Raw genomic sequence first — 25493 nt, 5'->3', positions numbered from 1 at the left:
TTCTTGTTCTCTTTTAGCTCTTACTATAGGCCTTGTTGTTGATCGGCGTTCAGATTCTCCTCCACCGCTCTCATAAATGCTTTGTTCTGCACAGATGAAGATTGTCTGGAGATTTTCTGTAAATCACTGAGACGCTGTGAGAAAGGAGGAAGTCAGAGTTCAGAGTTGGATGTTTAATGACAGGCGTGTACAGAGTCTTTTAACACACTTACAGCTGTTATATCAGCGATGACTACATTCATGTCCACAGATGACTTTTATTCTTACTCTGATACTCTGTGATTCTGCAGATGTTCAACTTTACTGATCAACTTCCTATCCTGTTCATTACAACTTAAATATTTATGCAAACAATGAATAAAACAAGTTTTGAATATTTTAAACTCGCAGTTACCCTGTTTTACAGTTGAATTTGAGCAACAGCTGATTTTATAAAGTAAAACTATCTGAATTTTTTTTTAAATAATTTTATTTTATTACTTTTTTATTTTATTAAATTAATTAAATTAAATTAAATATTAAATTAAAATAAGAATTGTTGTAAATATAAATTTGCAAAAAATAAATAAATTAATTTATGCAAACTTGCGAAATAGTCAAAATTGCAAGATGAAAAACTGCAAAAAAATATGAATTGTGAGAAACTTGCAAAACAATTTATAGATTTTACTTTCTGGTTTAAATCTGCAAAATTTAATGTCTACCATGTAGACATTATTATTGATTACTATTTATGATTACTTTTATTAAATTTTTTTTATTAATTTTTTAAATTATATATTTTATTTTTTGCTTTGTTTTGAGTTTTTTAGCGTTTTTTTATTATAAGTTTATATCTCAAAATTCTGACTTTTTAATAATATAAACTTAAAATTCTATGAAAAAAAAGTATTGTGAGGTAATGTAAATATAAATTTACAAAAAAAAAAAAAATCCTAAAATCTAAACTTTTAAAATTAAATTATGCAAACGTGCGAAATAGTCAAAATTGTGAGACAGAAAACTTGCAAAAAATGTATAATTTGACATATTTTACTTGCTGGTGTGGATCTGCAGAATTCTGGGGAACAAAGTCTAAATTAAACTATGCAAATTTACAAAATAGTCAAAATTGCGAGATAAAAAAAAAACACAAAAAATTTAAATTGTGAGAGGAAACTTTAATAATTTGAAACGTTTTACTTGCTGGTGTGGATCTGCAAAATAGCCTTAAAAAGTCTTCTATTTGATTTTAGAATCCCTGTAGACATTATTAATGAAGTATTGCATCTGTGACTGCTGCATTATTGATTATAAAGCATAAACACACACTATACATCTATATAATCTGATCCTCTAACATCTGACGTGTCCAGCATGAAAACTGTTGAGCGTTATTGGAGGTTTGCATCTTCTGAATCCTTTAAACGGTGCTCTTTTAAACGTCAAAGGATTTGAGTTGATTTGGAATCATGAATGATGGACGTTTCGCTGGATCTTGTTTGCGGTTTGTGTCACAAAGAACAATTGAGTGTGATGCTAAACGCGCATCTCTGTGTCTCTCCTCATGTTTCCAGAGATGTGAAATGAGGCCAGCGTGTGGGATGGAGACGAGCGCAGGAATCCTGCTGAAAGTAGGTCAAGCGACAGGATCTCTAATGAAGCGTCTGTAGAGCTCGAACCCTCCGCCTGTCACAATATGATCAATACACGCTCGCATTAGACTCAACATCTCATGATGTGTAGCTAAATAAGCTGCTTGTCAGGTCGAACAAAAGCGTGATGGTCTGCGGTAAGCAGTTAATGAGGCGGTCAGACAGATTCCAGCCGTCTTGACTTCTGACTGACCCGACACACACAGCCGAGTCTCTCATATGAGCTCATCTCATTAACATCGGACACTAAATACAACTGCACAATTAGCCTCTTTACTCTATGAAAAAAAAAAGAATTTAGGCTCTCAGTTGTGACTTTTTATTCTCAGAATTTTTTATGTTTGTCTCACAATTTAGTCTTTTTTACTACTTTTTATTAACTTGTAAAGATGTAAACTTGCCAAAAATGTCAGAATTGCAAGAACCTTATAAACTTGGAAAAAAAGTCAGAAATTTAAGATGTGAACTTGAAAAAAATTTTACTTGCAAAAATAGTCAGACTTGCGAGATGTAAACTTGTACAAAAACGTCATAATCGTAAGATGTAAAGTTAAAAAAATGTCCAACTTTTGAGACGAAAACTTGTAAAGATGTAAATTTACACAAAAAAGTCAGAATTTCAAGAAGTAAACCTGCAAAAAAAGTCAAAATTTCAAGATGTAAACTCAGTATTCTGAAGGAAAAATGTCCAACTTGTGAGATGTAAACTTGTAAAGATGTAAACTTGCCAAAAATGTCAGAATTGCAAGAACCTTATAAACTTGAAAAAAAGTCACAAATTTAAGATGTGAACTTGAAAAAAATTTAACTTGCAAAAATAGTCAGACTTGCGAGATGTAAACTTGTACAAAAACGTCATAATCGTAAGATGTAAAGTTAAAAAAATGTCCAACTTTTGAGACGTAAACTTGTAAAGATGTAAATTTACACAAAAAAAGTCAGAATTTCAAGATGTAAACTTGAGAAAAATGTCTGAATTTGTAAACTTTTACAAATTTAAACTAGCAAAAAAGTAATTTGGAATTGCAAGATGTAAACCTGCAAAAAAGTCAGAATTTCAAGATGTAAACTCAGAATTCTGAAGGAAACATTTCCAGCTTGTGAGATTTAAACTTGTAAAGATGTAAACTTGCAAAAAAAAAAAACAGAATTTCAAGATGTAAACAGAATTCTGAAGGAAAATGTCTGACTTGTAAGATGTAAACTTTTAAAGATGTAAACTTACAAAAAATGTCAGAATTGCGAAATATAGGCATGTAAAAAGTTGGAATATAAGATGTAAAGGAAAGGAGCTTGTGAGGAACTGCAAATTTGTAAAAACAAAAAAAAAACAAAAAAAAACATTGGAATTGCGAGATGTAAACTTGCAAAAAGTCAGATTTGCAAGATGTAAACTTGTACAAAAGAAGTTGGGAATTGTAAAGATGTAAACGTGCAAAAAAAGTCAGAATTTCAAGATGTAAACAGAATTCTCAAGGAAAAAAAGTCTGACTTGTAAGATGTAAACTTTTAAAGATGTAAACATCTTGCAATTCTGACATTTTTTTATGTACACTTGTAAAGATGTAAACTTGCCAAAAATGTCAGAATTGCAAGAACCTTATAAACTTGAAAAAAAGTCAGAAATTTAAGATGTGAACTTGAAAAAAATTAAACTTGCCAAAAAAAAGTCAGACTTGCGAGATGTGAAACTCAGTATTCTGAAGGAAAAAATGTCCAATTTGTGAAATGTAAACTTGTAAAGATGTAAACTTGCAAAAAACTTCAGAATTGCAAGAAAAAAAGTCAGAAGTTTAAGATGTAAACTTGAAAAAATGTCTGACTCGTGAGATGTAAACTTGCACAAATTTAAACCAGCAAAAAAAATAAGTTGGAATTGCAAGATGTAAACCTGCAAAAAAGTCGACATTTCAAGATGTAAACTCAGAATTCTGAAGGAAAAAAGATGTAAACTTGTAAAAGAAAGTCAGAATTACAAGATGTAAACGTGAAAGAAATGTCTGACTTGTGAGATGTAAACTTTTTGAGATAAAGTCACAGTGACCTTTTTTGATATTTTTATTTGGTGGTGAAAACAAGCTTTCATCTTAAAGAGTCTCTCATCATATGTTCTGGGTTGATGTTTGTGTTCAGATACGTTGAGCTTGAGTCTGTTCAGTGTTGTTAATGAACTGTATAGCACTTGTGGGTATTTCCCCCCTACATCAGACTTGGGACTGGTTTCAGTTCACGATCAAACCATTTACCTGAAATAACTGGCCTGAAGACGTCGATAACAGGAAGGACGCCACACGTGTGTGAGGTGTTTGCTCAAGAGCGATTTCAGGGTGAATATTCTTAGGTGTTTTCGAGTATTCGCGTACACCCGATATATTCAGACATCGGCTGTGAAGACGAGGACGTTTGATGCTGAAGATGGAAACATGTGCTTCAGTGCTAAATACAGTGCTGTTGTCTTCAAGTTGATTTGCTTTGTGAATCACGTAGAATCTGTCGACACACCAGGCGTTTCCACCGGTTTGCAGAGACGCTTCTGCAGCACACCTCTGTCCTAGATAGATCTCTGTGGTTTTCCAGGTTTAGCAGCTCTATCTGTTCAGTCTGGGAAGATAAAACATCTCCCGCAGAAACACGTTCAAACACTAGAGAAGCACCTGCCGCTCCACTGCCTTCAAAACACTATTTGATGCAAATTCACCAATTTCCTCCCCGGTGAACAAAAGGTAGAAGAGAGACGGCCGCTTAGAAATCACACACGACGGCGTTCTGCTCTTATTATCATTGTCTGTTTGTTTGTCAGGATTTATGGGATGCGTTGCGGCCGCGGAGAGACGTGCGGTGCGTCTCAGATGGGCCGTAATTGCTGTTGAAGACTGTGTTCCTCTCAAAGAGCTTCTGACGCTGCTGGGAACTGTGGGAGAACGGCCCAGAACCACAGACGCATCTTCAGCTCCGCTTCAACACTTCATGAACCCGCAGACGTCTGGAGATGAGCAGACAGAAGAGCCCACTGGAGGAATCACAGGAGAGACTGAACACAGGCTGATGAACAACAACCAGACAGCAGCATCTGTCTGACCAGCCATTCAGCTACCATCAACATTACAACTATATTATTGAAACAATTAGATTTTATGCTCAAAATATTTAAACTTCATTTTGAAATATTTCGACTTTATTATCGAAATATTTAGACTTTATTCTCAAAATATTTTGACTTTATTCTTTAAACATTTCGACTTTATTCTCTAAACATTTCAACTTTTTTGAAAATATTTAGACTTTATTATCGAAATATTTCGACTTTATTCTCTAAACATTTCAACTTTATTTTTAAAATATTTCTACTTATTCTCAAAATATTTCTACTTTATTCTCAAAATATTTCTACTTTATTCTCAAAATATTTCTACTTTATTTTTTGAAATATTTCGACTTATTCTCAAAATATTTCTACTTTATTCTCAAAATATTTTGACTTTATTCTCAAAATATTTCTACTTTATTCTCAAAATATTTTGATTTTATTCTCTAAACATTTCAACTTTATTTTTAAAATATTTCTACTTATTCTCAAAATATTTCTACTTTATTCTCAAAATATTTCTTCTTTATTCTCAAAATATTTCTACTTTATTTTTTGAAATATTTCGACTTATTCTCAAAATATTTCTACTTTATTCTCAAAATATTTCTACTTTATTCTCAAAATATTTTGACTTTATTCTCTAAATATTTCTACTTTATTCTCTAAATATTTTGACTTTATTCTCTAAACATTTCAACTTTATTTTTAAAATATTTCGACTTATTCTCAAAATATTTCTACTTTATTCTCAAAATATTTCTACTTTATTCTCAAAATATTTCAACTTTATTCTCAAAATATTTCAACTTTATTCTCAAAATATTTCTACTTTATTTTTTGAAATATTTCGACTTATTCTCAAAATATTTCTACTTTATTCTCAAAATGTTTTGACTTTATTCCCAAAATATTTGTACTTTATTTTTTTAAATATTTCTACTTTATTTTCGAAATATTTCTACTTTATTTTTGTAACATTTCGACTTTTTTGAAAATATTTAAACTTTATTCTCAAAATATTTCTACTTTATTCTCAAAATATTTTGACTTTATTCTCTAAACATTTCAACTTTTTTTTACATTTCAACTTTATTTTCTAAATATTTTGACTTTATTCTCTAAACATTTCAACTTTACTCTCGAAGTATTTCGACTTTATTCTTACAATATTTCGACTTTATTTTGAAAATATTTTGACTTTATTCTCAAAATATTTTTACTTTATTCTTTAAATATTTCAACTTTATTTTTGAAATATTTCTACTTTATTCTCTAAATATTTGAATTTTACTTTCGAAATATTTCGACTTTATTCTCACAATATTTCAACTTTATTTTGAAAATATTTAGACTTTATTCTCTAAACATTTCAACTTTATTCTCAAAATATTTCTACTTTATTTTTAAAATAATTTTACGTTATTCTCGAAATATTTCATATTTATTCTCAAAATGTTTTGACATTATTCTCTAAATATTTTGACTTAATTATCTAAACATTTCAACTTTATTCTCATAATTTCTACTTCATTCTCGTAATTTCAACTTCATTCTTAAAATATTATGACTTTAATCTTGTCATTTAATGTATGTATGTAAATTATTTTTACCGTGGCTCTGTGGTTTATGTATTACAAATATTTATACCAAAAATAAATAAATAAATAAAAATAATTTGAAGTAGTAGTCTGTTTATCTTTTCATATTTTCTTTTATATGCATTTATTGTAACATATAACACAGCTTGTAATAGTTATATTTCTATAATTGTTATATTGCAATGTATTTTTAAACAGTAGGCATGATGTCCTATTATTTAAGCTGTGCCATGCTCATATACTCTTTTTATTTCCTGTCTAGAGACTGGAAATGAATATAACTCCAATTAAAATAAATTATTAAATAATAAACACAGCAATCAAACATTGAACATAAAGATGGATTCAGGCACCTCTTGAGGCTGTTTTAATCATTGTTTCCTCAGACAGATTTAACTGTTCTGAGTCAAATTCCACATGATTTCACTTCCTCATATTTGACCCATATGTCAGTTTCTCCAAAAAAAAAAAAAAACATGTTGTCTTCTCTCTGCTAAAATATTCAGAGGTTTTAATTCAGACAGCTATATATATATATATATTTATCTCTGTTGATGAACAGCACTATTACTGAATCATAATGATATTTAATTTTGAACACATTGAAGTTAATTTCTATGTAAAGGGCATCTTTTCACATGCTCATGATTACAAAGTAACGTTCACACAAAGAAGTTCAAAGTGATTATTATAATTATTTTTAATGTCACACTATTAAAGCAGTCCTGTGCTTTTTTCACGCATGCCCCTCGCTCAGCCAATCAGCGCCGCCGCGCAGCCGTCACTCAGACGCAGGATCCAATCAAATCTCGACATGATGTCAGAGCCGCAGTGAGCGAGGATCGAGGGCGTGAGCGCGCAGAGCTGTTGCCGGATGAGAGTCGCGCGTCGCGTCTGATTAGAGCAGCACATGAGCGCGCGTGAGTGCGTCTGCGCTCCTTTCAGATCGTGTTTTATCATCCTCCGATTGTCGATTGTGAGCGACCGACTGATTGATACATCATGTCCGTGCTGGAGGAGTACGAGCGCGCGCCCAAGCGCCTGAAGGTGTCCGCGGAGGATGAGGAGGAGCTGGAGGAAGGCGAGGAGTCAGACTCAGCATCCGCGGGGCTCATGGGTGACGATGAGGAGGATGAAGGGCAGAGCAGAGCGCGCTGGAGCTCCGCGGACAGGAAGGTCAGACACAAATCACTCTCCATTCTGGAGCACAGTCATGATGACTAATAATTATGCAGAGAACATCTTTACATATGTGTTCATGTTCATATATTGATACCAAAAGAGAAAAGAAAAGCGGAATCAGCTAGAAAAATGATTTACAGGAACACTGACTTTCAGTTCAATGATAGAAATAAGGCCAGAGATCAGAAAACATTGACCACAAATCAGCATGATGTGCTGCATCCTGTGGCCCAAGTGTCATTTGAGTTATTGAGAATTTACGAATCATCTCAAGCATCTACTTATGATTTTGCTTTGCTTTGTTATAAAGAACAGCCTGTTTATATATTATAATTATGGATTGGCATTTTTTTTACGCACAGTGTTCGCACTGAGTTTATCATGTATATATACAACTTACTAATCCGTGTTACTGGTCTGATTGTGCTTGTTAAAATTAGTTAATCATAGCATTTTTTTTTTTTGAGAAGCTAAATGAATGCAAAGAAGGATTATATTTTGTAACGTTCATGTATATGCATAAACACTCATCTTTTTTCTACTAAAATACTTTGAAATGTGACCCTGAACCACAAAACCAGTCGTAAGAGTCCGTTTTTTGAAATTGGGGATTTATATACATGAATAAATAAGCTTTCCATTTGCATTGGTGTATGGTTTGTTAGGATAGAACAATATTTAGAAAATATGCAATCTGAGGGTGAAAAAAATCCAAATATTGAGAAAATCGCCTTTAAAATTGTTCCAATGAAATTCTTAGCAATGCATATTACTTATCAAAAATTAAGTTTTGATATATTTATGATATGAAATTTGTAAAATGTTCATGGAACATGATCTTTAATTAATATCCTAATAATTTTCGGCATAAAAAAAGAAAAATCGATCATTTTGACTCATGCAATGTATATTTGGCTAATGCTACAAACATACCTGAATAAATAGGCTTTTCATTGATATATGGTTTGTTATTTGGCTGAGATACAACTATTTGAAAATCTGCAATCTGAGGGTGAAAAAAATCCAAATATTGAGAAAATCACCTTTAAAGTTGTCCAAATGAAATTCTTAGCAATGCATATTGCTAATCAAAAATTAAGTTTTAAAATATTTATGATATGAAATTTGTAAAATATGTTCATGGAACATGATCTTTAATTAATATCCTAATAATTTTCGGCATAAAAAAAGAAAAATCGATCATTTTGACTCATGCAATGTATTTTTGGTTAATGCTACAAACATACCTGAATAAATAGGCTTTTCATTGATATATGGTTTGTTATTTGGCTGAGATACAACTATTTGAAAATCTGCAATCTGAGGGTGCAAAAAAATCTAAATATTAAGAAAATCCCCTTTAAGGTGGTCCAAATGAAGTTCTTGGCAATGCATATTACTAATCACTCTGAAATTAGGTTTCGATTTATTTACGGTAGGAAATGTGCAAAATATCTTCATGCAACATGATCTTTACTTAATTTCCTAATGATTTTTTTGCATGAAAAGAGAAAAATGTATCATTTTGACCTATTGCTACAAATATACCCGCGCTACTTAAGACTGGTTTTGTTCTCCAGGGTCACAAATATTTATGAAATTACCAGATCTGTGAACAGCAACGCGATCGCATTGTAAAAACAGAGTTTTTAATGATTTAATTTACATACAAGATAACAGTGTTTCCATCAAAAGCATGAGTTTGTCATTCATGATTGACTCATTGTCACATTTTGCATGTAAAAAAAAACAATCAAACGTAGTTTAATGAACACAAAGAATCATATTTTGTCATTTTCTTTCATATGCATAAACAGCGATCAAGTTTTTGCTAAAACATTTCATGCAAAGTATCAGATCGATGAATAATGACAAACGCGTTTGAGAAAATCAGAGAATTTTTTTAGAGTTTATTCCACATACAAGTGTATGCATGGCAAACAGACCATATAGTACTATGGTACATATCAAAATATGGTAGTATTATGTTAGTATTGTCCTTTTTTGTTAGTTTCTTTCACCCAAACTGGAAGTATCGTAGGATCAGACTAATGCTTGACCACTTCTAATGTTCCTCATTTTTTAAGCTTTTATTAAACTATAATGTGATCTCATGCCAGTACCGTGGTGATGTGTGGTAAACACGATCTATTTTTCACACTAGCCTGTTTTTGAACATATAGTCTTTATTTTTATCTCTGAATACATTGACACCATTCCTGTTTATGATCTTTATGGTTTTCTTATGATTCCTCTTTTTTCAGCATCATATACTGTGCACAATGAATATGAATCTATTCCATATGAATGCTATACTTACATTGGCACCTCATAAAACAACATGACGACTGAGATTCCACTGATTTTCGATTTATAAACAATCCCTAAAAGTAATTACATCTAAGTCTAAAAAACACAAAGAGCAAAAGGTGTCATTCTAATGAGCTCAGATCATCCTGAGTCAGTGTTAAAGACTGTAAACCTATGTATAACACAACATTTGCTGTTCAGCGATACACAAAGATGCCGCTGTGGTTAATAAAAATAAAAGCTGGTGGTTGTCCACAGCATTGCGGAATGATCATTACAATGTTGCATCACTCCATAAAAATGTAACTGATTGCATTACTTAGTTACTATTTTGGAAAGTAATGCGTTATGTTACTTTTTTGATTTTTTCGCACCTTCAGATTGCAGATTTTTTTGAATAGTTGTATTTCAGCCAAATGTTGTTCTATCCTAACAAACACATCAATGAAAAGCTTATTTACTCAGCTTTTAGATGATGCACAAATCTCAATTTGGAAAAATTGACTTATGACTTATGTTATTTGCCATATTTAATTATTGCAGGTTTTTATTCATTTTGAGGAGTACCGAATTTGCTTTTTTGCAAGTGAGATGATGCACACGACGCCTCTGCTCTTACTCCCCATTTCTCTCAACATGGCAACACAAGAGCTGTCAGTCAATACAGGGGAAACAAAGTAACAAATAAGTAGCTTGTAAATTAAAAAAGTAATGCATTACTTTACTAGTTACTTGAAAAAAGTAATCAGATTACATTACTTGTAATGCGTTACCTCTAACACATCTGCAATACCAGATAATAAATAAATAAATAAATCTTTGTTGCACTTTTCAGAAAGAAGCTTTATAGAAATGCAAATTAAACACATCCACATCAAAATAAATTTACAAAAGTGATTTTATGTCCATAGAAAGCACATTGAATGTAAGTAAAGTCTACTTTTAAGGTTTCAAATGCATTTTTGAAGAATAAAATGTCAAAATTTGGTTGAAATAATGTTGCATTGTTATTTAGTGTAACAACATTTATGTAAAAATTCAAACAACATGCTTATTCTGACTTGTGCATATTAAAATATATAAAAGAATAAGGGAGTATGCTAAATTTTTTTGACAAAAACATTCTTACTGACAAACTGGCAAAACCTAGGATAGTGGCACATTTTTAAAAATGTATAATTACAACTAATTAGTATTTGGGGAGAAGGTAATTTGTCTTTTAATATGTCATTCATTGATTTTTGTCATAAATGTGCCTGACAAGATTGACACTGAATGACATGTCTTCTGTAAATTCAGGGAGAAATGTATGATATTTATTTTTTGCTCAGAAATACAAAAACAAAAATGCAATTAAATTAAACAGAAAACTTTTTATTTTTTTTAAAGAACAACAACAATTTAAAGTAGTGTTACACTTATTGTTTTTATGCTTAAACCCATTTGCAACAATATAAAGAATCAAGCAGCTGAGATTTGCAATATAGTGTATATTTAGATGGACTGATCCATAGTTTTTCATCGGATGTGATCACCGGCTGTAGTACACACACACACACACACACACACACACACACACACACACACACACACACACACACACACACACACACACACACACACAAGTGAGTAAACACCTGTCTGAAGCGTGTCTGATTTACTCAAGAGCCAATCCCATGATGCATCAGTGCGTCGGACACCGATTCAGCCGCTCAGTCTGATTATGCCAGGTCTCATGGAGCGTTTCTGTGTAATGCAGGACTATCAGACTGAGGTCAGATGGTCTGAATGGTGTGTGTTCACAGAGGAAGCGTTTGACAGTCTACTATCAGACGTCAGGAGACGTGGTTTTCTCGGTTTTTTAAGGTCAGACCTGTGAACTCACATGGATGAGTTGATGGCCTTTATTTAGCTTGTGACATTTTTAGAAACTAGAGATCGTTACCATAAAAGGAGTCAGAGAGCAGGTACGAGAACTGAGTCATTTATGAAAGCGATTCACTTTGAATGAGCAGCGTATTGAAAGCAGAATGTGTTCACAGATGTCAGATGGGATGCTTTTTGTTTGTTTTTAATATGTTGAGCATCAGGCGCTTGTAAAGTTTGATGCACTGTACAGAAGTTCAATGCATTAAATAATAATTGAGGCCATTTGTTTTACTAGTGCATGTTCTTGGCGTAATTATAATCATTTGAGTTTATATGCACCAGTGTGACATTCAATTAATTGTGCATCTATAAGTTGTGCAGTTCAAATAATCAAAGCATGTTTTCAGATCAACTAAACACAAAAGATATTTAATCATTTATGTTTTAAAATATGTAACAATGTCAGAGCCACATTGTTGCATCAGAGGTTTGTCAGAATTGTAATACATTTATGTACATTCAAGATGTACAGTGTTTGCTCTACATCTGAAATGAGCATGCATTTGTTATTTATAATTGACCTTTTTAACTTATTAGTACATGCTCCTAGTTTTGTAGTGTTCGTGCTCATAGTTAATGTATGAATAATCAAAAGCATGTTTTTAAGCTAATAAACACAGTTCATCATTTTCATTTGTGTGCACAAATTTGCATCTAATTTTTACTCAAATGTTTTAAAATATATGTATAAAATGTATAAAAATACATAGAATATAGCATTCTTCGCACTACATCTATAGTCGTCATAAATTGTTTTCTAATTGATTTATAATTGTTTTGCATGTAAAAATCATCAAAATAAAGTAATGAAAAGCATGTTTTGTAAACACAAAGAATGATATTTTATCATTTTTAATGTCATTTTACTGTAATTTTAATGCAAAGTACCAGATTATTGAATAATGACACAGATGCATTGTTCAATCAGAGTTTCATCAGAATTATAGTTAGTAAAAGACTTTAAAAGTTTATTGCACAAGCTTATTTTTATTTTTCCTCTAGTGAAAAATAAATATAGTAAAATGCATTTATTTATTTATTATGTGCATTCATGGTTCTCTAGTATGAATAATCAAAAGCATGTTTTTAAGCAAACAAACACATCATTTTTTACTGAAATGTTTTAATATATATCTAAAAACACTAATGACATAATCACTTCATGTACCAGATAACATTGTTAGCACTACATCTAAAGTAGTTTTATAATTAATTTATAATTGTTTTGCATGTATAAATCATAATGTGTAATCAAATAAAGTAATCAAAAGCATGTTTTGTAAACACACAGAATGATATTTGATCATTTTTAATATCATTTTAATAAAGAGTATCAGATTATTGAACAATGACACGAATGCATTGCTCAATCAGAGTTTCATCACAACTTTATGAGTTTATTGCACAAGCCTATTTTCATTTTTTACTTGTTACTGAAATGTATTTAAAATACATGTATTTCATTCTAAGTATTCTACAAATACATTTACATCTTATGTACTTAATAAAATAACCCTGCAATTGTACTTTTAGTATACGAAACTGGTATATTTAAAGCTGAATTATAACAACTAATTCTGTACTTCATGCACTTGAGGTTGTGCGGAAGTAGTGCTAAAGTCCATCTAAAGATATATTTGATTATGCTAAAGTGGAACTATTGCAAATATACTTTAGACACACTTTGAATATTGTATTTAAAGACCGATATTATTTTAAAAATCATGCAATTTCAAGTCTCAAGTGATATGACTTAGTATAAAATAAATGCATTTGAAATCTATTACTTTTTTACCAGGGTCACATTGACTTTAATGCAATCTCTAGAAACTGTGCATCTGCAGTTATTATTCATACAGCAGATCATTCGGTGCTTTATTTACATGCTTTGTGATAGAACTGCATGTGAGTGAGTGTTTTCACAGTCCAGACGCTCAGAAAGGGATGAAAGACGCACACACACACACACACACACACACACACACACACACACACACACACACACACACACACACACACACACACACACACATACACATTTTTAATAATTGTATTCCCCTGTGAGGACCACAGGCTCCATGCAATGTCAGAAATTTGAGGTTTTACTCTCCTTGTGGGGACATTTGTCCCCCATAATGTATCATAAACAAGAACACACACAGAGACAAACACACACACAGACAGACAGACAGACATAATGGCTTCAGTATTTGGCCTGGAGCGAATCGCTGGGCTCTGAGGAAGCGTTCCTCTTGAACAGCCGTGGTGATTTGAATACTAAGTGGCTTTTATTGGCTGGTTTAACTGTGTGATCTGAGCGGCGATTGCACATGTAGACCTGAGCTGAACCGCACACGCGTGAGTAACGGAGGCGGCGGCTCCTCTGATAGCGACCGTGGAGCAGATATTGTTCCCCGTGGGGTTTATTGATATCTGCGGGCGCTCTGGGAATCACTGCCATCGGCGTCCTCACCTTTTACTGCCAGAGATACACGGCCGCGACAATGAAATCAAACGCGCTGGAGTGGGCGGCAGTGGCGGCGGCGTTATCGGCCGTGGAGCGTGAGACGCTTTAACGATACCGGATCCTTCTGGAATCAGTTTGCATCCATAATCTGCCCTGGTTTAATGTGTATGCAAACGGTCTGTCTGCCGGAGCGTCTCGAGTGGGCGGCGGCGTCTCTGGAGTCTGTGCGAGTCATCTGGGATCTCAGCGGGATGATGGGAGACGGGCGGCTAAACGGGTCACCTGACCCACCCGACTGACAAATGAGCGACTCAATGTGTGTGGAGTTGACACGAGGCAGATCTGCTCTGGATCGCTCTGTTCTGCTGATGAATTATGGGTTTTGATGTATGATATATCATAGCATGTGCTGCTCTAACACTGAGTTTGAGGCAAGATGCCACTGGCAAAAACATTTCTGTGCACTGGAGATTTTGCTCTGTTTTGAAGAGTAGTCAAAAGAAAAAATCCAAAATGCATGTAAGTGTTTATATTGTTGCACTTGATCTATTTGCGTCTGTAGATTTCAATTGGGATGCATGTGTTTTAAAGTTTTCTCCTTCACTTCAGCAGCACTTACTAAAACCATACTTAGCAGTTTTATTCCTGTCTATATTCTGAAGGTTTTTACTGAGGGGTTTGGATGTCGTTCACTCTCATTTATACAGCACTTTATTTTTTTAAAATAATGTAAAAATTTACTTTAAAGCACACTAGTGTGAGAAACAGTGCAAATTTTTAGATTTTTTTTTATCTTATATTGTGAAAATTATTCATAAAAAAAATTTCACTCAAAAAATTAGGTACCTACATTCGGATAAATGAGGCCTACATTTAATCAGAAGCAAATAGAAACACAAAACCAGTCCTAAATGGAAGAAAACAAGTTGACAAAAAGATTGAATCCAATATTTGGTGATAATATAGCATAATGAGAGATTTATAAGCAGTTGTTTGGAGTCTGGTCATTTTTGACCTGGGAACATAATGTGAAAATGTACTTTTTCAGTCTGTTGACCGTATTTTCTATTAAAAGGCCGTTTCCGCCACTGAATACAAAATAAAAAAAAAATTTCTTGCAAATGAGAGTTTACATTTCGCAATTTCTTTTGTGAGAAATATTTTGCAATTCAGACTTTTTTCCTCGCAATTCAGACTTTATATTATATATTGCAAGTTTATATCTCACAATTCTGAGAAAAAAAGTCAGAATTGTAAGATAACAAGTTGCAATAACCTTATTTTATTCAGTGGCGGAAACAAGCTTCCATAATTTTCTGATTTAAAGAGTGATATTCCAAAATCCCCACAGTAAAAATCTTTAAAATATAGACAGGAATAAAACTGTTAAGTTTTGTGTTCGTAAGTGCTGGAGAAACAACTCTTTAAAGATGTGTATCAAAAATAATATCTACAGATGCAAATAAATAAACTACAATAAAGCGATAGACTACAAACAAAATCAGTGTTTTTTGTTCATGCACTGGTCAATTTAGAGATTTTGGTCTATTATGTCTTCTCTCTGACTAGTGGAAAGAAAACACCCAAAAATACACATTTAAGTGTTTAATTTTACACTTTATATATTTGCGACTGTAGATTTCAATTTCAATACATATCTTTGAAAGTTTTTCCTCCACTTGAGCAGCACTTACATACACCAAACTTAGCAGTTTTATTCCTCTCTCTATTCTGAAGGTTTTTACTGAGGGGTTTGTGAATATATCATTCACACTGGTTTATACAACATTTTATTCCTAAAAACGTGGTGAAAATGTATTGCTTTGCTCTGTTGACAGTATTTATGTAATGATAAACAGAGAAATCCAAAATTCTCTCAGTAAAATTCTTCAGAATATAGACAGGAATAAAACAGCTTAATTTGGTGTTTGTAAGTGCTGCTGAAGTGGAGAAAAAACTCTTTAAAGATGTATCGCAATTTAAATCTACAGACGCAAATAGATAAACTGTGATTAGGTGAGACACTACAGACAAAACCAGTGTTTTTGTTCATGCACTGGTCAATTTAGAGATTTTGGTCTATTTTGCTTCCATAACATGTCTTCTGTCTGACTAGTCGAAAGAAAACATCTAAAATGTCTTAAAAGGTTACAACCAAAATCTTAATTTAAGCACCTTCACGTTGTTGCAAACCCATGCGGCTTTCTTTTTCTGAGGAACGCTGGTCATTGTACAGAAGAGAGAAGCCTGATCTCTCCTCAGAGATTAACATATTCTTTTATGTTTAGCAGAAGAAAGAAAGTCCTACAGGTTTAGAGCAAGTATAATGATGACAGCGTGTTCATTTCAGAGTGAATTATTCCTTTAATATGCACTGAAAGCGCTCCTGAAGTCTTTGAGCATTGACTTTCTCATTAACGTCTTTTATTCAGCGGATCTGTTGTGTGTCTAAAGGGGATTCTGATGTGAACGAATCTGTCTCTGTTTCCAGGAATGACGGCAACTGTAAACCAAACAAATGTTGAGTGCTGAAAGTGTGTCGATAGAATGGTTGGCGCTGTAGTAATGAGCTCATTGAGTTCTGAGTTCTGCTGTCGATTCTCACCAGAATAGTGTCTTACACAATCGTGTGGTGTGTAGTTCTCTTTGGATGACATTGCATGTCATTTCCTGTTCATGCTGCTGCACTGTCGTTTCTGTCATTGGTTTGCAGAGGAAACATGATGCTATCTGTGTAGCAGCAGCCATGCGGGTGTTTTTAGGGTGTGAGCACTTCCTAAGTTCAATTATGCTTATTAACTTACCTACTGTTAAGACAATTTGCTTAATTTGGAATGTACGTTTTTATAGATGTATTTATATTATATATACACTGCCGCTCGAACGTTGGGGATCAGTACGATTTTTAGAAGGTTTTTGAAGACGTTTCTTATGCTCATCATGGCAAGCATTTATTTGATCGAAAATACAGAAACAACTTTAATATTGTTAAATATTATTTCAATTTAAAATAGCTGTTTTCTATGTGAATATATTTTAAAATGTAATTTATTCCTGTGATACAAAGCTGAATTTTCAGCATCATTACTCCAGTCTTTAGTGTCACATGATCCTTTAGAAATTATTCTAATATGCTGATTTATTATCAATGTTGGAAACAGTTGTGCTGCTTAATATTTAGTTGGAACCTGTGATTTTTTTTTCCCTAGGATTTGTTAACAAATAAAAAGTTGAAAAGAACAGCATTTACACTGCAAAAAAAGGTTTATCTTACTTAGTATTTTTTGTCTTGTTTCTAGTCAAAATATCTAAAAATTCTTAAATTAGGATGAATTACTAGATAAGCAAAATGGTGTAAGATATTTAGTCTTGTTTTAAGCAAAATGCACTTAATTTAGTTTTTTTTTTCCCTCTGGAAACAAGACTAAATATCTCATGGCATTTTGCTTATTTAGTAAATACATCTTAATTTAAGAATTTTTAGATATTTTTTGACTAAAAACAAGACAAAAATAGTAAGTAAGATAAGCCTTTTTTGTAACAATATAAACTACCATCTAACAGTTTTTTTATTCTTTTCTTTTTTGAAAGAAATTAATATTTTTATTTAGCAAGGATGTGTTAAATTGATAAAAAGTGATAGCAAAGACTTATATTGTTCGAAAAGATTTATACATACATACAGCACTTACATACACCAAACTTAGCAGTTTTATCTTTAAATGGTGTGAAATTGTTTTTTTTTTTCAGTCTGTCGACAGTATTTTCTGATCTATAGAGTGATAAAAAGAGAAATCCTAAAACCCCTCAGTAAAATCCCTCAGAGTATAGACAGGAATAAAACTGTAAAGTGTGGTGTGTGTAAGTGCTGCTGAAGTGGAGAAAAAACTCTTTAAAGATATGTATCGCAGTTGAAATCTAAAGACACAAATAGGTCAACTGTAATTAGGTGAGACACTACAGACAAAACTAGTGTTTTTTGTTAATGTACTGGTCACTTTAGAAATTTTGGTCTATTTTGCTTTTATAACATGTCTTCTTTCAGACTAGTTGAAAGAAAACTTCCAAAATACACATTTAAGTGTTTAATTGTACACTTTATATATTTGCGACTGTAGATTTCAGTTGCAATACATATTTTTTAAAGTTTTCTCCTTCACTTAAGCAGCACTTACATACACCAAACTTAGCAGTTTTATCCCTCTCTATATTCTGAAGGTTTTTACTGAAGCATTTGTGAATATATCATTCACTCTCATTAATATTTCAAAAATGGTGTGAAAATATATTTTTTTCAGTCTGTCGACAGTATTTTCTGATCTGTGGAGTGATAAAAAGAGAGATCCAAAATCCCTTCAGTAAAATCCTTCAAAATATAGACAGGAATACAACTGTAAAGTGTGGTGTGTGTAAGTGCTGTTGAAGTGGAGAAAAAACTCTTCAAAGATATGTATCGCAGTTGAAATCTAGAGGCACAAATAGGTAAACTGTAATTAGGTGAGACACTACAGACAAAACTAGTGTTTTTTGTTTATGCACTGGTCAATTTAGAATAAACATGTATAATACAAATATATATATAATACAAATATATATATATATATATATATATATATATATATATATAGTAAAAATAAAAATATCAAGTTGAAGTAATTAATTTAAATTTTTGGCTAGTTTATATATGCTATATATGTAAATTATTTGTATTTGTTTTATTATTATAAATATATAAATAAAAAAATATAAATATTAACAAAGCAAATAAATTAACATAATATAAATATTGACTTCCCCACTCTCAATATATATCAATCAATGTGTCTATTTTGATATGTTTGTCATTTCATGTGAATTCACGCTTGAGTGCTTTGACGTGTGAGACGCTGCTGTGAAAAACTCACAATCAGTGAACGTGTGTGTGAATGTGTGACTATAAGAGAGATCTGTGTCACTTTGCAGCTCATGAAGTGATTCCTGCTGTTGAAGTGCATGTCTTCATATCTTTATAGCATGAATTTGATCTGCTCTGCGCTCATGTTTGCAGATCAAACTCTCCTGCTCTGTGTTAAATGCTTTGAAAAAGCTTCTGTGGAGATGTTTAGAGCAGATCAGATCAGATGCGTGTGTCGTTTGTGAGCTGCATCATGCTGTGATCTCACCGAAGCAGACGCTGAAGCCGCGAGGCTCATGGACACATTTCAGAGCTCACGTGTCCTTCTGATGATCTTCCTCAAGTGACGAATATACAAGCAGAAAAGGTCTGTGAATCAGGAAGTAATGCAGGAAGTATTAATATTATCACTGTCATAAAGGATGTTGAACAGTCATTGGTTGACTAAAAATAACAGAGAAACAAAATTACAAACTAGTTGTGCATTCAAAATAAGAAGACATTTAACAATCATTCAGCAACACTTACATACACCAAACTTAGCAGTTTTATTCCTGTCTATATTCTGAAGGTTTTTGCTGAAGGGTTTGTGAATATATCATTCACTCTGATTTATACAACATTCTGAAAACAATGCCTCTTTCACTCTTATATGAAAATAAAATCAAACTAAAATTTTGAACATGGCCTCATGCAGTTTTCATATTTATTTTATGGGAAATTATAGAAAATTATTGCATACACTGCAAAAAAAAAAATGCTTTTCTTAGATTTTTTGTCTTGTTTAAGTGTCAAAATTAATTAAGTGTGTTTTTGCTTGAAACAAGCAAAATAATCTTTCAATGGGGTAAGAAAAATAATCTTGTTTTCTGTTTGAAATATATATTTTTTCCTAACCCATTGGAAGATTATTTTGCTTGTTTCAAGCAAAAACTCACTTTAGTTTGACTTAAAAATAATTAAAGAAAATAATTTTTACTCATCTAGAAAATCCTTCTTGATTTAAGAATTTTTAGGTATTTTGGCTGGAAACAAGACATAAAATCTAAGTAAGAAAAAATGTATATAAAGTGTAGTTTCTTGTCTGAAAATACAACCAAAATCTTAAAAAATTTTTGTCCTTTTTCCTTTATCTTTTTTTATAATAAAATAAAAGATTATCTTATAATAAATTGTAAAAAATTTAATATTTGTTTTTTCTTTTTTATAATAAAATAAAATATCTTATAATAATACAAAATGTACAGTAGAATACATTATTGCTTAAGAAAAAAATGTCTTTATTTAATATAATAAAATATTATCTTATAATAATAAAAATATATGAAAATGAAATACGTATGAAATTGTTATTTTAAACAAAAATAATAAAATATTAAATATTTTTTTCAATTCTAAGAGAAAGCCTTTTTAATAAAATATTTATCTTTCTTGAGAAAACAGTGATTTTCTTCCTTAGTATTTTTGTCTTATTTTCTAGTATAAATATCTAAAAATTCTTGACTCAAGATGCATTTACCTGACAAGTAAAACGACATAAGCTATTATGTCTAGTTTTCTGAATAAATATTTAAAATTGTGTTCGTTTTTGCTTAAAACCAGCAAAAATATCTGCCAATGGGGCAAGAAAAATAATCTTGTTTAGCCTTTGAATTGAGATTAGTTTTCGTACCCGATTGGCAGATATTTTTGCTTGCTTTAAACAAAAACTAACAAAATTGTAATATTTTTTTCAGAAAACAGGACAAAATATAAAATATCTTAAGTCATTTTACTTGTCAAGTAAATGCATCCTGATTCAAGAATTTTTAGATATTTATACTAGAAAACAAGACAAATACTAAGCTGTGATTGAGCTGAAGTGTTTGTTCACAGATGTTGTTTCTGTAAAGTTCCTTTGAGTAACTCGTGACAAGCAGCTTTGCCTCTTATCACACCATTTAAAAATAATTCAATACATTTATTGTTATGATCAAATCAAGTATTAAACCTCATATAGAGTGAGTGTGTGCGAGTGTGAGCGTCCAGTTCTCCTCGTGTTCAGTCTTTGGGTCACGAGATCGTGCTTTTTGTGTCCCGCGTTTGAAATGTCACCCGAAACAATTCATTTGTCCAATTAGTGTAATTCAATCACGTTTGATGACATTAGATGCAGCTGCAGCAGTTTCCCGCACATTCATGGCTATTTTTAAAGCGAGGCGCGCCGTCTGAAGACGAGAGGCTGCTTTGTCTGCCTGATTAACCTGTTTGTGCATCGCTTTAATTCAAGTCAGATGGCTCATATAGAATCATGCATAGGCCAATAATCAAACATCTGAGCATCTGCTGCTGAGATTCACCACTTTTTACAGAACAAACAAACAGCCTGCGTGAAAGTCATGTGCTGTTATTTAAACTAGATTGTTGTTATGAATAAATACAGAAACAGAGAAGGACTTCTTTATTTAATGACTGTGCAGCATTATTACGTTGTGGCTTCATTTGTGTTTTCATGTGTTCAGTTTTAGAGACACTGAGTGTGTTGGTTGCATATTGAATGTTTTGGTTGTGTTGAATGTGTCTGCAAAAATGATTTTCTTCCTTAGTATTTTTGTCTTGTTTTCTAGTATAAATATCTACAAATTCTTGAATCAAGATGCATTTACCTGACAAGTAAAATGCCTTAAGATATTATGTCTAGTTTTCTGAATAAATAATCTACATTTTATTACTTTTTCTTAAAACAAGCAAAAACATCTGCAATGGGGCAAGAAAAATAATGTTCAGCCTTTGAATTGAGTTAAAAAAATAAAAAATATTTTTCTTACCCCATTGGCAGATATTTTTGCTTGCTTTAAGTAAAAACAAACTCAATTTAGATTTTTTTTTTTCCAGAAAACAGGACAAAATATCTCAAGTCATTTTACTTGTCAAGTTTAAATGCCTAATTTAAATGCTTTTGTCATTTGAAACAAAATTAAATATTATTGTGTGAGAGATTAGTATTTTATTTTAACAGAACGTTTTGTGCTGAAACCAGTATCTTGTGCACTAAAAATGCCTCCTTTAACGCGTTTGGTTGCATGTTGAATGCGTGTTGTTTGGATTATTTATAGGATTACTCCAATTCCGAAATTAAAATAAAGGGCATTTGATGTTCTTTGCTCATTTACTTTGTAAACACTGGGTCTGTTCTTCTGCAGCGATGAAGGACGATCTTGAAGTTGGAGGAGAAAATGAGATGAGAGTTTTTGGACATACCCTAACTGTCTTCAACCGGAATACACAGAGTATGCATGTATTTTTTATGCATTTGAGGTTAAAAAGTGTATAAATATAATTTTTTAAAGAAAATAGCCGATTGTTTCGCTAGATACGCCCCTTCTTTCTCGGCTGGGATCATTTCGAGTCCTTTGAAGCTGCATTTAAACTGCATTTTTAACCTTCAATCCGTTGAGCACCATTGAAGTCCACTATATGGAGAAAAATCCTCAAATGTTTTCCTCAAAAAACATTCTTTTACGACTGAAGAAAGAAAGACATGAACATCTTGGATGACAAGGGGGTGAGTAAATTTTTTTTCTGGAATTGGAGTAATCCTTTACTGCGTTTGGTTGCACGTTGGTGTGTTTTTGGTTGTGTGTCGGTTGCGCGTTTTGGTCTTTCCTCATCTCTCTTTCACATGCATGTTCCTGTTCTCGTTATTTCTTCAGAGAACTTCTCTGAGCTCTGGAGATCTGAACCTCTGTGAGAGATTTTAAGCAGAATGTTGCAGTAAAGTAGGATTAAATCACATTATCTGTGTCTGTATGCAAATGAAGACTGTAATTATTTAAGAGTTCGGAGGTGGGTGGAGTTATGTAATGTGGTGGGTGTGGTTATGTAATGAGGGCGGGGTTGTAGGTCAAGTGGGTTAGAAACAGAGCTTAAAGCAGTTTCAGTTGCTTCTCATATCTGTCTGAAATATAATTCATACAGTAACAGAGAATCACTGAAGGATTACATGACACTGAATACTAGAGTATTGATGCTGAAAATTTAGCTTTGCATCACCGGAATAAATTGCATTTTAAAGTATATTAAAATATAAAACCACTATTTTAAATCACAATAATATTTCACAATATTGCTGTTTTTTCTGTATTTTTAATCAAATAAACACAGCCATGATGAGCAGAAAAGTCTTTTTTGAAAAACATTAAAAATCCTACTGATCCCAAACTTTTAAATGGAAGTGTATATCTGGTGTAAAAATTAAAGTTACTGTCAAAATAAAAAAAAACAAGAGTTTTGACAAAACCTTTGTTTAAATGCTTTAAAATCATTTTATCGGCAGATCATTTTGAAAATGGCTGATACCGATAACCATAAAATTCGCTTAATATCTGTGCCGATAATTTACCGATAATTAGTCATTTCATTTAAAACAATAAAAAATACTTATTGAGTTATAAATAAAGCAGTTTTCAAAAAAGATATAAAGCTAATCAGATTATATATTGAGATATTTCAGCCTATCAGTTGTGCAAAAATAATAAATATTAATGAATAATTTGATATTTTAATTTTATATGGTGCATTATTTATATGAGGGTCATAAGATGTCCATGTCAAAAGAAATTTACAAAAGTGATTTGGGTTCGTAGAAAGCACATTAAACGTAAGTAAAATGTCTACTTTTAAGTTTTCAAATAAGTTTTTGTAGAATAAAATGTCAAAATTTGGTTGAAATAATGTTACATTGTCAACGGCAGTGTATCTCTGGTGTAAAAATGACAATTAATGTCAAAATTAAGAAAAACAAGAGCTCTTGACAAAACCTTTCTTTAAATGTTTTTTAAAAAAAATTTCGGCAAATTGTTTTGAAAGTGGCTGATAGCGATAACCATAAAATAACTTAATATCGGTGCCGATAATTAACCGATAATTAATCGTTTTTTTTTTTTTAATTCTTATTAATATATAAATAAAGCAGTTTTCAAAAAAAGATATAAAGCTAATTAAATTATATATTGAGATATTTTAGCCTATCGTTTGTGTAAAAACAATAAATATTAATGAATAATTAAATATTTTCATTTTATATGGTATATTATTTATATGTTCACGTCAGAAGTGATTTGGGTCCATAGAAAGCACATTTAATATAAGTAAAGTGTCTACTTTTAAGGTTTTAAATACGATTTTGGAGAATAAAATGTCAAAATTTGGTTGAAACAATGTTACATTGTCATTCAGTGTAACACAATATTTATGCAAAATTTTAAACAACATGCTTATTCTGACTTGTACATATTAAAATATATAAAAGAATAAGGGCGCATATTTAATTTTATTGTGTTTTAAATCAGTAAAAATTCTTACTGACCAATGGGCAAAATTTTTAAAATGTAGAATTACAACTAATTAGTTTTTGGGTGAAATTGTCTTTTAATATGTCTTTTAATATGCCATAATTTGTTTGTTGTGAATGTGCCTGACAAAATTGACACTGAATAACATTTTAATGAGTGTCTTCTGTAAATTAGGGAAAAATGTAGGATATTTATTTTTTGCTCAAAAAAACAAAAATGAAAATGCAATTAAATTAAACGGAAAACTTTTTAATATTTTTTATGAAAAACAACAACAATATAAAGCAGTATTACACTTATTGTTTTTATGCTTAAAGCCTTTTTCGTCTTTGATGCATAAATAAATATTTAATGTATAAAATATTTCTATATTTATGTATTTGCTCTGAATGAAGTATTTTTTTAGTTTTTACTTCTTACAGATTTTATTTTGCCGTGAGAAGTGCTTGTGTTTTCGCAGCTTTCGGTGTTCTGAGGTTGGATGTTCTTGTTTTAGTGTGTCACTAGAATGTGTTTTGTGTGAACATGTGCTGTAGACGGATGTTTCTGGCCTGTGTTTGTTTTGTGTCTGGTATAGAGGCTTATTTATATGCCTGATTAACCTGTTGATGTGTTTGTCTAATTAAAGTCAGATGTGTGATATATCAGTGTGATTCCAACAGGAAGCCCCACACAGATGCACACTAACTACTAAACCCACTAGATCTGGGTTTGAGCAGGGCGTGAATACTTTTGCTTGTTATTTTTGTAGATTTGTTCTTTACTCTAACATGTAGTTTCAACTGCATATTTGCACTCTTAAAATCACCTTTATTTCAACATGAGACGTGCTTCTTACAGTTTTGAAATGTTTTCTGTAAAGATGCAATATAGGTCAATGTTTTTGACTTCTGCCCTGTTTTGTTTTAAGTCTGTCTGACAAATGATTCAAATGCTTAAACAATAATCTCCTCGAGAGGTTACTTTTAATACTTAAATACAATTAAAAATGAACTTTTAATCAAGGACATTTTTACTCAGTATAATGATATATTTCAGCTTTTTGATTGCATTTAATA

At 31.7% G+C, this 25493-nt stretch overlaps 1 protein-coding gene across 1 annotated transcript in view; it reads left to right on the top strand.

The window, feature by feature from the left end:
* Positions 1 to 7195: 7195 nt before the first annotated feature.
* Positions 7196 to 25493, top strand: part of LOC141293937 (heterogeneous nuclear ribonucleoprotein L-like) — a 49073-nt gene continuing 30775 nt past the window's right edge. The window contains exon 1 of the mRNA XM_073826006.1: positions 7196 to 7496. Coding sequence (XP_073682107.1) covers positions 7323 to 7496 — 174 coding nt within the window. The 5' untranslated portion in view covers positions 7196 to 7322. The remainder of the gene's footprint in view (positions 7497 to 25493) is intronic.

This window comes from Garra rufa, chromosome 20, assembly GCF_049309525.1.
Source record: "Garra rufa chromosome 20, GarRuf1.0, whole genome shotgun sequence".
Lineage (NCBI taxonomy): Eukaryota > Metazoa > Chordata > Actinopteri > Cypriniformes > Cyprinidae > Garra > Garra rufa.
Note: the sequence above shows the minus strand (reverse complement) of the source record. Positions and strands in the feature narration are given on the sequence as shown.